The 13,194-nt window shown below is 39.1% G+C and overlaps 1 protein-coding gene across 1 annotated transcript in view; it reads left to right on the top strand.

The window, feature by feature from the left end:
* Positions 1 to 13,194, top strand: part of SVEP1 (sushi, von Willebrand factor type A, EGF and pentraxin domain containing 1) — a 198,515-nt gene that overhangs the window by 93,139 nt on the left and 92,182 nt on the right. The window contains exons 14-18 of the mRNA XM_047099519.1: positions 633 to 741; positions 4,711 to 4,875; positions 5,430 to 5,663; positions 7,559 to 7,720; positions 9,424 to 9,585. Of these exons, the coding sequence (XP_046955475.1) occupies positions 633 to 741; positions 4,711 to 4,875; positions 5,430 to 5,663; positions 7,559 to 7,720; positions 9,424 to 9,585 (832 nt within the window). The remainder of the gene's footprint in view (positions 1 to 632; positions 742 to 4,710; positions 4,876 to 5,429; positions 5,664 to 7,558; positions 7,721 to 9,423; positions 9,586 to 13,194) is intronic.

Genomic DNA, 13,194 nt, shown 5'->3' with positions numbered 1-13,194 from the left:
GAATGGGGAAAGGCTGTTGGTAGCGGCCACATGGAGAGGCCATCTACTATACCATGAGCTTCAGGACTGTGAGGCTCTAAGGAGGGGTGAGGGAGCATGATCTGGAAACAGCAGGGAAGAGTGAGGAAGATACTTCCTCCATCTCTATGCCCATAGTTTGAGAAAGCTGGAAAGTGAGATGCCATTGAGAGTAAAGGTAAAAGGAACAGAAAGAAAGGGGATGAAAAAAATAATAGGAGATTCGCTGATTACTGGCTGTGAGTTCCAAAGGGCAGAGGAAGCTTCTGAGGACTTGGAGATGGGTGGGAGATAAAGTCAGAGGAAAGGGATCTAAAGAGCCATATGGGGTAAAAGATCAGAGACAAGAGATACGCCAGGAGTTCTGGGCTTCTGGGGATCAGTGATATAAACAGAGACAAAAAGGCGTGAAAATAATTGTGGTGATTCACAGACACGGGAGGCTGTAAGGGGCGGGCCTGGAGGAGGACCAGGAGTCTGTCCAGGAACATGCAGAGCTCTAGCCCTCTCCTCTCTCCTGTGGATAGAATTGTGAAGGTCAGGGGAAAGAAGAGCTTATCCAAAGCACACAGAGATGTGATTTACATTTTATACTTCTCATTTTTTATTTGCAGGTCCCATCATTTTGTAGTGATGCTAATGACATTGACTGCAGATTGGAGGACCTGACCAAGAAATATTGCCTTGAATATAATTATGACTATGAAAATGGCTTTGCAATTGGTAATTATATTATGTAGTGTCAGTAGTTTGCAAGACTGATCTGCAAAATAAACTAATTCCAGAAGAGTGGGGCAAATTAGAAAAATTAACTTTTTTTAAGCCACAAAACTCTTGAAGTGATAAAAAGAAGAATAAGTCACATTATGATTGTGATCGTTTAATATTTATATGATAGGATAGTACTAAAGCAGTTATTATATGGCATTCAATTAAAATTGCAATTAAGCCGTGAATTTAAAACAGTTACACATGTAAAATGCTCCCGATTCCTCACCAAGAATATGTTAAGACTCAATCTGTTCAGGTCGGATATACATTCTGGTTGAATTTTGATGTTTTCTGCATGGCATCTCTAAACATTTTTATGAAGGTTATTCCTAAGTCTGGTGTGTGATTTTTTGCTGGTGTATCTGGCCATTTTGCTTACTGCCTTAATATTCCTGGGAGATTTTAGTAGTCACTCTTGGGTCTTTCATTAGCAAAATCATCAACGTTTCCAGTAATTATATTTCTGATTTTTATCGCCTTGTTATAAAACTGCCGAACACTTCCAGAATACTGTTTTTAAAAATAATAGTGATAACAAAATAGTGTCATGGTTAAGCACCATGGACTCTAACACCAACTTCTTACATCCAAATTCTGGCTCTACCACGTGCTAGCTTGTGGTCTTGAGCAAGTTTGTACTCTGTGCCTTACTTAGTCTTCTCACCTATAAAATGGGTATATAAGAATTCTAAACTCATAGGGCCATTCTCAGGATAAATTGAGTAAACACAGGTACAAATAAAGTCCTTAGAAGGTTATCTGAGACAATATTAGTTGACATTACAGCAGACATCCTTTTTGTTTCTCGCACTAATCACATATATCGTATTTTTAGTGACTTAGCATGAAGAGTGATGTTGACCTTTGCTTTATACTTTTTCAATTTTAGAAATATTATTTTGCATATATGTTTATTACAAAAAATTTGAAAACTGCCAAAACCCAAAGAATGAAATAAAGATAATCCACATAAATAATCCTGTAAATAATTCCATTAATGTACAAATATATGTATATATAATATACTAATGTATATGTATACACACATATAACTGTACATGTATGTGTGTATATGTGCCCATATTATCTTATTAACCTGAATTTTTAGTTAACATTTTATTGAGGACATTTTTCCTTTATTAAATATTATACTTCAATTTCAGGGGCCACATATTATTATTTAATCAATCAATTGCTGTAACTTAGGTAAACAACTTCTGGTTGGTAGACTTTGGGTTTCTCTCCATTTTAACTATTATATAAAACTTCTCAGCGAAAATTTCGGACATTAAAGTTTTAGGTAGAAAAATATGAAGTGGCATTGGCAGTGACATGACTAGAGTAACAGGCCTCTTCTGCCACACGTGACCCAGGTTTCCCCTCCCATGTTACTGAGGTAGATTATTGAGGGTTTAGGGATACACACAGAGAGAATCACTTGCCGTCAGAAGACTTTGAGATAGGCAATGGTTGTCATCCAATAAGGATCAAAATAACAGTTTTCTAGATTCAGACATGGACAGATGGTACCACTGATCCTAAGAGATAAGCCTTCATCCTTGAATGCCTTTACAATGGAGAGTCCCAAGATTAGCATAATATTTATTAAAAAAAAAACATTTTAATTTTTAAAGAGAGAGAGAAAGAGCATGAGTGGGGAAGGGACAGAGAGAGGGAGACACAGAATCTTAAGCAGCTCCAGGCTCTGAGCGGTCAGCACAGAGACCCACACGGGGCTCAAACTCACAGGCCGTGAGATCATGACCTGAGCTGAAGTCAGACGCTTAACCCACTGAGCCACCCAGGTGCCCCAAAATTAGCATAATTTTTCTAACAACTTGATGAGTCATAATGTATGAAAAATATACTATATATATATGCTTTATATATATATATACACTTTATATATATATATACTTTATATATATATATATAAATGGTTTGACCTCATGATAGTCTTATAATTCAAATGAAAACTAAAATGAGATGCCATTTTCAACCTGTCAGATTAACAAATTCAAATAAGAACCGTAACACCCAAACTTGGCAAGGGTATAAGGAAAAAAAAAGCATACTCACATATTGAACACAGAGGAGAAATTGGAGGACAATGGACAACATGTGTCAAAAGGATTAAAAACACTCAAGCCTGAAATTCTCCTTCTAAGAATATTCCTCAAGGTAAAAATCATGCCAATGCGCAAAGATGTACTCCATTTCATAAATTCTAAGGCGTTCATTTTTCATCTGAACATCTCTGAAATTGGAATGTCTTCTCAATAATGGTGCTTACACTGTATGAAATCCTATATGCACAAGGATGTTCAAAATTTTAAAATAACCTAAAAGTCTGAAAACAGAAACCTGGTTATTTTTTGGTATATAGACATAGAAGAGAATATTATGAAAACATTTGACACAGAAATGCCATAATATACCATTGATAAAATTAGAAAGAGATTACTAAATGATATACACATAGTATAATCTTTTATGTTTATATCTATTCCACTGTTACAAGTATCTATATGCACAAATGTGTATGTGTGGGTTTTTATATCCATAGAAGAAAATCTTGCCTAAAGTGCTATAGTTGTTACTTCTATGTGGTGGAATTATAGATAATTTACACTTTTTTTTTTTTTTGGTCTTACTCATCTGTTTTTCTATAATGGCTACCTAATACTTGTGGGAAAAACACTTAAGTGAAAAACAAAATTATTTACAAAATTATTTATCATAGGCAATTTTAATAGCCCAAAACAAGTTAAACAAAAAAAATTTTTAAGCAGCTTATTTTATTTAAAAATCTATTTTAAATTTTATTTAAAATTTTTAAACAGCCTACTTAGGTGGACAGGCCTGTATAAATATAATTTGATATTTATAATTTTTTTAATGTTTATTTATTTTTGAGAGAGAGACAGAGCATGAGTGGGGGAGAGCACAGACTGCGAAGCAGGTTCCAGGCTCCGAGCTGTCAGCACGGAGCCCGACGTGGGGCTCGAACTCACAAGCTGTGAGATCATGACCTGAGCCGAAGTCGGACGCCCAACCGACTGAGCCACCCAGGCACCCCAATATAATTTGGTATTTAAAGCACATAAGTAAGCAACAACAATATACTCAGGCCAATATTCGCATCATTTACTGGGGTTTTAGAGTGAGTCAAATACTGAGCTAGATGGTTTATGTATATTGTCTCAGTTATCCCCCAGGCCTGTGTGGTAAGAATAGTGACCTCAATTTATAAAAGGAGAAAGTGTGGTTCAGAGAGATGAAAGTAATTTGATGAGGACTGTACACCCTCACATCATGAAGCTACAATCTGAATCCATGCAGGGAATCTAAAGAATCTCAAGTCTCCATGTCACATCCTCCAGCGTGGTTACGTCACGTTTAACTTACATGCTATCTTCAGAAACTGACCCCACTCTAAAGTATGATGTAGCTATCTTGAATAATCCCCACAAAAGGAAACCTGCTCATGTGCATTAAGTTCGTAAAGCTGATATTAACATTTTTTAAGAGAATGGAACAAACCCTGAAGGGAAATGGGAATTTATTAAAATTCTGCACCCACATCCTATTTACCTCTAAAGCTGAAGTAATTAACTATTAGCTCAAAGTTAGAATGGCTTACAGGCATAGGTAGCTCCACTGAGACTTCTCTTTCTTCTTTTTGGTGTAATTCTTTGGGAATCTAAATTTAAAGTGATGTGCCTAAAAATTATAAAATCATAGATGAAAACCATGAGGTTCTAGAAGAAACCCTGTATTCAGTTCATTATGGACATCATTCAGTTCATTATGGACAATTTAAGAAATAATCAAGGGTGATCTGACTTGTGGCTTAACATTAAAATCTAAATGCTGCTAGAGACAACTGTAGAATTTTGTTTCTCTGCCCCAACTGTCTAGGACCTGGTGGCTGGGGCGCGGCTAATAGGTTGGATTACTCTTATGATGATTTCTTGGACTCCGTGCAAGAAACACCCTCAGGTGCCAGCAAAGCCAGATCTTCACGAATGAAAAGAAGCGCCCCGTTATCTAACCACAAAATTAAGTTAATTTTTAACATCACAGGTAAGGATAGACTGTCTATTTGAAAAAAACAATATTGTGGGGAAGTCTTGAAACCTATTTCAAGTGTGGAAACCTTGAAAATAGGTGTGGAAACCTATTTTGCAAATTTTCCGTGTCTTATTCTTAGGAAATAATCCTGGAACCCAAAACTAGGGACAGCACAGTCCCCTAAGTTTTGTCATTCTTTTCAATTTAATATCACAGATACATTTTATGATTCTCGCAGCAACAAGTAGCCTTCTTTGTACTCATTTTGACATGACACACTGAGGCATGTTTTTAAAAAGCAAGAGCTTGCAGAAATTTAACATGCTACATGGGAGAACTTCATAAAAACAATCTAGATCCAGCATATAAGAGAAGGATTTAAACAAATTGCATTGTTCCTAATATTGTCCACGTACTAGTTGTTCAGTAAGTAGTGACTGAGTTTGAGTTTATCTTTCCTGGAAGATTCTAAATATGCCATTTCCTCTTGCTGAAGAACTAACTACAGTTTCCTGAAACACCGTGTGTGCCGTGTTATGTTTTATTTCATCTTGTTTTTATCTCAGCTAGTGTGCCATTACCCAGTGAAAGAAATGATACCCTTGAACTGGAAAATCAGCAACGACTCATTATGACTTTGGAAACCATTACAAATCAACTGAAAAGGATCCTCAATGAGGAGCCCATGTATTCCTTTCAGCTTGAAACTGACATGCTTGTGGCCGAGAGCAATTCGTTGGAGACTGAAAAGGCTTTCCTTTTCTGCAGACCAGGCTCAGTGCTGAGAGGGCGGATGTGTGGTAAGACTTTTCCCTGCAATACAAAATACCTGGCGCATAGTGGGTCAGATGAGATGCACAGAGCTGTTTTACAACTATACAGGGATACTGAAATGAAACATTTCGCTCTTGCTGTGTGGTCCTTACTACTATTCTGTCTGAGGAGTCTAAGTAACCACTATTGTTCAGGACAAGAAAACTATTTCACGTATGGGACTCGGATCCTTAGAGTTCACAGCTTTCAACAACATCTCCAGTAATAATAATAACGAATACTTTTGGACCATTTCCATAGGCTGGCTGAGCACCTCTCGTGTTTAATTCTGTTTACCAATTCTGCGAAGTGCTATTATTTTTAAGCACATTTTACGGATGGCAAAACTGAAGCCAGAGAGAGAGGCTAGGCACTTAGTAAGTCTTACCCCTTAAGACAGTAAGTGGTGTAGCTAAGATTCCCACCCAGGTAGCCAATGCCAAGTTCGCGTGGCATAGAATCAGCCATTTTAAAGTGTACAAGTTCATTGGTATTTAGTACATTCATGATGTTGTTCAGCCATCACTGCTACCAAAATATTTTCATCACTCCAAAGAAGATCTCATAACCATTAAGTAGCCATTCCTCATTCTCCTTACCCCCAGCCCCTTAATTTCTAACCCCGACTGCCACAGTCTGGATCAATTCCAGCCTGTTTCCCGTATAAGCCGATTGTTTATAGATACTGGAAACTCCTCTAACCAGGTTCTGTACACTCAACTGGACCTCAACTGGACCAAATGACATGAGTCTGGTGCCAGTCTCTCTGTAGGCATGGGATCTTGCCTCCTGGATGGAAAACCTTCCTCAGCAGTTTTTATTGCTTTTCCCAGAGCTCAGTTGGGTGATCAATGCAGCCCAGCAAAAGCACATTAAAGTGGTCATTCTGAGCCTGCTCTTGTTTCCTCCCTACCTTGTGAATAAAAATTAGAAGTCACCTTGACCAGTGTTCTGCATTTCTCAGTGTGTTCTTGAGACTGCCTGTAGCAGCAGCATCTGAAGTGCTTATCAAAATGCATCTTGACTCAGGTCCTGTCCCAGAACTAATACATCTGACACTTTGGGGGCAGAGCCTTGGACTCTGAATTTTTAGTGAGTTCCCAGGTAATTCTTATAGATTTTAACATCAGAATCCTCTAGGTGCTAATTTCAAATATCCTCTCTGTGCAAATACTAAGTTTGCAAGCAGCCTTTTAGTGGGCTTAACATTCCACTGTGGTCTCAGAAATCCTCAGTCACGTCAAGTCCACCAAGTAGTAGACCAGATCTCCAAGGAAGAAGGTCCTGACATTGGCCTGTTTCCTGGGAACCCTTGAGTCTGAGGATGCCTCGGACTTGCCTTCAGTGGACAGTAATTCCTGTAGGCAGAGACAGGGGTCTGCTTAACTCATCTCTTTTACTCTCATAGCCTTTTCCTGGTTTTGTTTCTAGAAATGATGCTGCAATGGACAAGCAGTCCATTTCATAAGGGAGCCATTCAGAGCAACAGCTAAGGAACTGTTTTTCAGATCTTGAAGCCTCAAATTAACCTAAATGTGCATTGTTTTATCCTTTTCTTTCAGCAGCCTTTTCTTTGTTAGCTCTGTGTTTCCCGGGATGATCTTCTTTAATCCACACTTTAAAGCCCCTATCGTGGAAGCCTGAAGCTTGGGCAATAAGAATTTGCATTTTCTTAAACAAAAAAGAATCTACTCTTGGTTTCTAGAAATACATTTCTGGAAGGTTTATCTTGTGAGTAAACCTCTGACAATAAGATTTAACACATAAACAGTAGTACTTGGAAGCGTGCTTAATTATTTTCGTACCTTAGGAAAAAAGAACCCAAATTGTTCCATTTCTCTAGTTTACTGTATTCAGTGTTTCCTGTTTGTTTTCTTTTCAGTCAATTGCCCTTTGGGAACCTATTATTCCCTGAAGCATTCTGTCTGTGAAAGCTGCTTCACGGGATCCTATCAAGATGAAGAAGGGCAACTTGAGTGCAAACTCTGTCCAACAGGGACTTATACTGAATATCCCCATTCTAGAAGCAGCTCGGAATGCAGAGGTAATGGCTTAGTGCACATTTTGACCAGAAGCCTGAATTTGATCTCCAGTTATGAAGTCTCAATGGCAGATAGGATTATTTTTGTCTTTTGATTTTCAATTATTATCTTCATGTTTCCCTCACTTTAAAGAAGTCTATTTTTTCCCCTTTGGAACATTTTATTGCTCTAAGTCAAATTCCACTGTCAATAATTCGAATCCACATTTATCAAATAACTCAGATTTTTTTTTAGTGAATCTCACATTAATTGGTGGCAAGGACTTCCGTAACACTTAGCAATCATGTTAGAATGATACTTGATACGAGATCAACTCTCCATTTACTTGGAAATTTATGACTATAGGTACAGATGCATGTATTCTTTCTAGTAAAGTATCTCAAGATTTTATAAAAACATTTTATTGTCATTCTCAATAAACATTCCTGATGGGAATGTTCTCTTTCATGGTTAAAGTTATAATAAGCTACACCTAGAAGAAGGAATTTCAGACCTGCACCCCTCACTGTTGTTGCAAATGCAGATGTGGTTGCTGAATGACAAATATAAACGTGAGAGTTGCGCTAGGTGATTAGAAGTGCTAAAAATATTAGCAGTGCTGGAAATGAGCATCATTTGGAGGACGAAGGCAGAAGGAATGGATGGTATACTTGGGGGTTGAGGATTCTGGCCCTACCACAAAGCCACTGCTTTGAATCTTAGAAAGTTGCTTAATCTCTCTGGGCTTCATGCTAAGACTACTTTTATTCTCTGCTCTGCCAGCCCTCAGATGGGGTCTGTAGGTAGGAGGGCAGAAGAGGGCCAGTTCTCAGAGCCATGAAGTTACCACTGTAATTATGAGGTTCTAGCCCAATTCGAGGTTTTGTTTTCTGTCACTCCAGAAGTAGTGTACAAGCTGAGAACTTATACAAGGACAAGTCCCCCTGTGTACAACTTGTTCTTATGACAGTACCTTTCTGAGATGGGATTTCTTTTTTTTTTTTTTAACGTTTATTTATTTTTGGGACAGACAGAGACAGAGCATGAACGGGGGAGGGGCAGAGAGAGAGGGAGACACAGAATCGGAAACAGGCTCCAGGCTCCGAGCCATCAGCCCAGATCCCGATGCGGGGCTCGAACTCACGGACCGCGAGATCGTGACCTGGCTGAAGTCGGACGCTTAACCGACTGCGCCGCCCAGGCGCCCCTCTGAGATGGGATTTCTAACTTCACTCAAAAACCATTTATTAGCAGGGGCCTGGGTGGCTCGGTTGGGTAAGTGTCCGACTTCGGCTCAGGTCATGATCTCATGGCTCGTGAGTTCAACCCCTGCATCGGGATCTGTGCTGACAGCTCAGAGCCTGGAGCCTGCTTCGGATTCTGTGTCCCCCTCTCTCTCTGCCCCTCTCCCATTTGTGCTAGGTCTCTCTCTCTCTCTCTCTCTCTCTCTCTCTCTCAAAAATAAATAAACTTTAAAAATTAAAAAATAATTATTGGCACTTTCTAGGTGGCTATGCTAGGTAATAACGAAAGTAACTAGAAATCAGTCTAAAACTTACTAGTACAGAGAAGCATGGGGCAGTCTAAAATACAGTCTATATGTAGTTCTTTGTGTCCCTCATTGTATCCTGAATAAATTAAAATGCAGAAAACCTTACCCTACCGAGTGCTAGTTTTGTATAGCTTAATGTCATTGTTCCTAACCATATTAAGTTTTTCTCTTCAGCTCAGTGCAAACAAGGCACTTACTCATCAAATGGCCTTGAGATGTGTGAATCGTGTCCACTGGGCAGCTACCAGCCAGCATTTGGTTCCCGGAGCTGCCTCTCGTGTCCAGAAAGCACTTCAACTGTGAAAAGAGGAGCCGTGGACATATCTGCTTGTGGAGGTAATCGAAGCCTTAGAAGTTGTTATTTCTTTACACCTGATATAGGTTCTATACCTGGAGGAGTGGAATGTTTTCAGCAAAACTGTTATGTCTACTGCACACAAAGGAAGTAAATTACTGTCTCTTCATGGAGAGTTTCCTTTCATTCAGCCAGTCAACACTTAAGTCTAAACACCAGCAACACGAACACTGTGCTCGTGCCTTTAGGATCCCAAAAAAAGGTGCAAGACTTGGTCTCAGGATTCAGTATTAATAAACATGTGCCTCCATGATATGGTAGAAATATATCTCATCTAGGAACTTAGTTTCCTCCTTTATGAAGTGAGGTCCTGTCTCATGTTCCTTGAAACTCTGAAAAGACATTCAGTGAATTATGACATTTCATTTCCTGTAGTTTGAAGGTTTTTGTGAGCAGTTATCCACTCTGGCTGTACTTTGGAATCATCTGCACATTTACATCAACATTTTAAAAATACTGAAGCCCTATCTCCTCTCCAGCATTCTGATTTAACTTGTCTGGTGTTCTTTTTAAGTTCTATACCCTTCCCCAAGTGATTCAAAAGTTACAAGGGGGCACCTGGGTGGCTCAGTCAGTTGAGCTTCTGACTTTGGCTCAGGTCATGATCTCGCATTCGTGGGTTCGAACCCCGCATCAGGCTCTGTGCTGACAGCTCAGAGCCTGAGCCACCTTTGGATTCTTGTCTCCCTCTCTCTCTGCCCCTCCCCTGCTTGCACTCTGTCCTTGTCTCTTAAAAAATAAAATAAAACATTAAAAAAAAAAAAGTAACAGGAAAAGTTGAGTATGACTAATTTTGGGTCTCACATGTCAGCATGGAGGGCTTCAAAATGAAGATTGCAGGGCCCCACCCTTAGAGTTTTTAAGTCAGCAGGTCTGGTGTGGGGCCTGAAAATTTACATTTCTAACTAGTTCATTAGTGATGCTCCTTCTACTTGGTCCAGGGACCAAATGTTGAGAGCCACTGGTTTGTTTGTTTGTTTGTTTTTCAGTTTATTTATTTATTTTGAGAGAGACACAGCATGAGCAGGGGAGGAGCAGAGAGAGAGGGAGAAAGAGAATCCCATGCAGGGCTCAAACTCATGAACATTGAGATCATAGCCTGAGCTAAAACCAAGAGTCGGTTGCTTAACCAACTGAGCCACCCAGGTGCCCCAAGAGCCACTGGTTTAAACAGAAATAAAAAGATTAGGGCTCCAGTTTTCAAATATTTCTAACATCCCTACCATGTACAGTTTTCCAATACAGCATAAAGACTAGAAGATGCAAACAAAACTGAAAAATGAAAACTTAAAATGGCCATGACCCTAAGGCTGAGAGCCCTGCTGCCAGGAACTCCCAACTCCATGCATGTACTTTGCAAAGTCAATGAAACTTGTTTAAAAATAAAAAGTCGCTGGCCTACCTCTGCTGCATCACTGAGAACAGAATAAGCATGCTGGTTGAAACATGGCTTTTTAAAAATTGTGGATCCTCCACTTTCTCTACACCCTTATTTAAAAACCTAAGGTCTACGGCCATCTGAAAATTTAAAAACCGCTCCCTTAGTAAATAATACACATCTGTATCCAATTAGAAACAAATTTTTGGACAACAACTGTATAGGACATTTTCCTTTGGTGCTGGGACATTCCTTTTGTAACGTCCAGCATTACATCTTAGGATCTGCAGTCCTCATAAGACGGTGCTGCAGGGAAAAAACCAGGAAGCATGCCATAATTACAGGTTTTATATACTGTGCCAGTTTCGCCAGTTTAAATCATCTCAGTCAGGTGGGATCGCAGTACATAGAAAAGTCTGTTAGAACTTTGGAACCGGGCAAGCAGCGTTCATCAACCTGATATTTCACTGAAGAGAAGAGAATTTAACGGCGACCTAATTGAAACTCATAAACCATGTCTGTTACGTCATACCAGCTTTGAGGATTCTTTTCTTTATTAAAAAGCAAATCAGGGGGCGCCTGGGTGGCTCGGTCGGTTAAGCGTCCGACTTCAGCTCAGGTCATGATCTCACGGTCTGTGAGTTCGAGCCCCGCGTTGGGCTCTGTGCTGACAGCTCAGAGCCTGGAGCCTGTTTCAGATTCTGTGTCTCCCTCTCTCTCTGCCCCTCCCCTGTTCATGCTCTGTCTCTCTCTGTCTCAAAAATAAATAAATGTTAACAAAAAAAACTTAAAAAAAAAAGCAAATCAGGCTTCACATTATGGTTGAAATTGATCTACTAAGGACTTTTTTTTTTTTTTTTGGTCAATATACAAATGAGTTTTGGAAGAAAGTCTACAGTAAAAAATTCTCTTTTTCTCCCTCACTCCCTCCAACCACAAAAGTAACTAGGATCTTTACAGTGCAACAAATTCATATCTGACGATTTTTCCTTTTAGCTTCCCAAATAAGCCTTGAGGTTTGTCTAATACCAAATTATTGCAATAAAGTGATTATAATTCCCAGAAAGTCTCTAATTAAACTTCTGGTAACTGCCATGTTTCTCCTAATATTCCCAGCATAAGTTTTAACCACATTCTGTTCGTCATAAGTGAGTTAGGCAGAGCTGAACTCAACATTCTTCTGTGGTGTTAAATAAATACCGTTTTACTTTAAACTTACATGTGTATGATTTCTAAAATAGTCTCATATATATTTGTCTTAGTTTTAAGCTCTTTCCTTCCTCCCTTCCTTATTTTTTTCGTTCTGTAGTCATTTATTTTTAGGTATATGTTTATGGTTTACCTACTCTTTTACTAAAGTATTACTTTTTGCATTCTTTAGCATGTTGAATTTAAAGTTATTTTTAAGTATATTACTATATTAAAGTAATATATATTTCATGCATTTCAATTTTTATCACCACTTAGAATATTAAATATCCTTAGGTCGGTGGCTACAAACTGAAGAGTCTGAAATTTTTCATTTTTTAAAAATGACTTTCAGGGGTGCCTGGGTGGCTCAGTCAGTTAAGCATCCAGCTCTTGGGTTTCGGCTCAGGTCATGGTCTCATGGTTTGCGGGTTCGAGCCCCACATCAGACTCTGTGCTGGCAGCATGGAGTCTGGCTCAAGCTCTCTCTCTTACACACAAAATAAATAAATAAACTTTAAAAAATAAAAATTAAAAAATTAAAAATTACGTAGACTTTTACCAGAAGAATAAGTCCCACAAATGATTTTTTTTGGTGATGGTGTTCTTTACATATGGTCCTATAGGAAAAGGAAAGATTATTGCTGAACCAGGATGATATTTCTTACCCCGGCCCCACAGAATGAAGTTAAAAGGAAGCTTAGGATAAGAGTCTCTGACCCCTGAATTTGTTTTAGGAAAGCCATTTATTTTATTTCATATTTTTTTAAGTTTATTTATTTTAAGAGAGACAGAGTGAGAGCGCGTGCGCTCACATACAAGTGGGAGAGGGGCAGAGAGAGAGAGAAAGATAGAATCCCAAGCAGGCTCTGTGCTGCAGGCCTGCAGTGGGCTTGATCCCATGAACCAGGAGATCATGACCTGAGCTGACTAAGAGCCTGCCTGACCTCAAGCTCAACCGACTGAGCCACCCAGGCGCCCCAGGAAAACCATTTAAAATGCAAAATTCACTTGGCTCCAGGGC

Source organism: Lynx rufus, unplaced genomic scaffold (assembly GCF_022079265.1).
Source record: "Lynx rufus isolate CCGP_SWC_20201006 ecotype Redwood Valley unplaced genomic scaffold, mLynRuf1.p SCAF_10, whole genome shotgun sequence".
NCBI lineage: Eukaryota > Metazoa > Chordata > Mammalia > Carnivora > Felidae > Lynx > Lynx rufus.
This window is presented reverse-complemented; position numbering and strand designations above follow the sequence as displayed.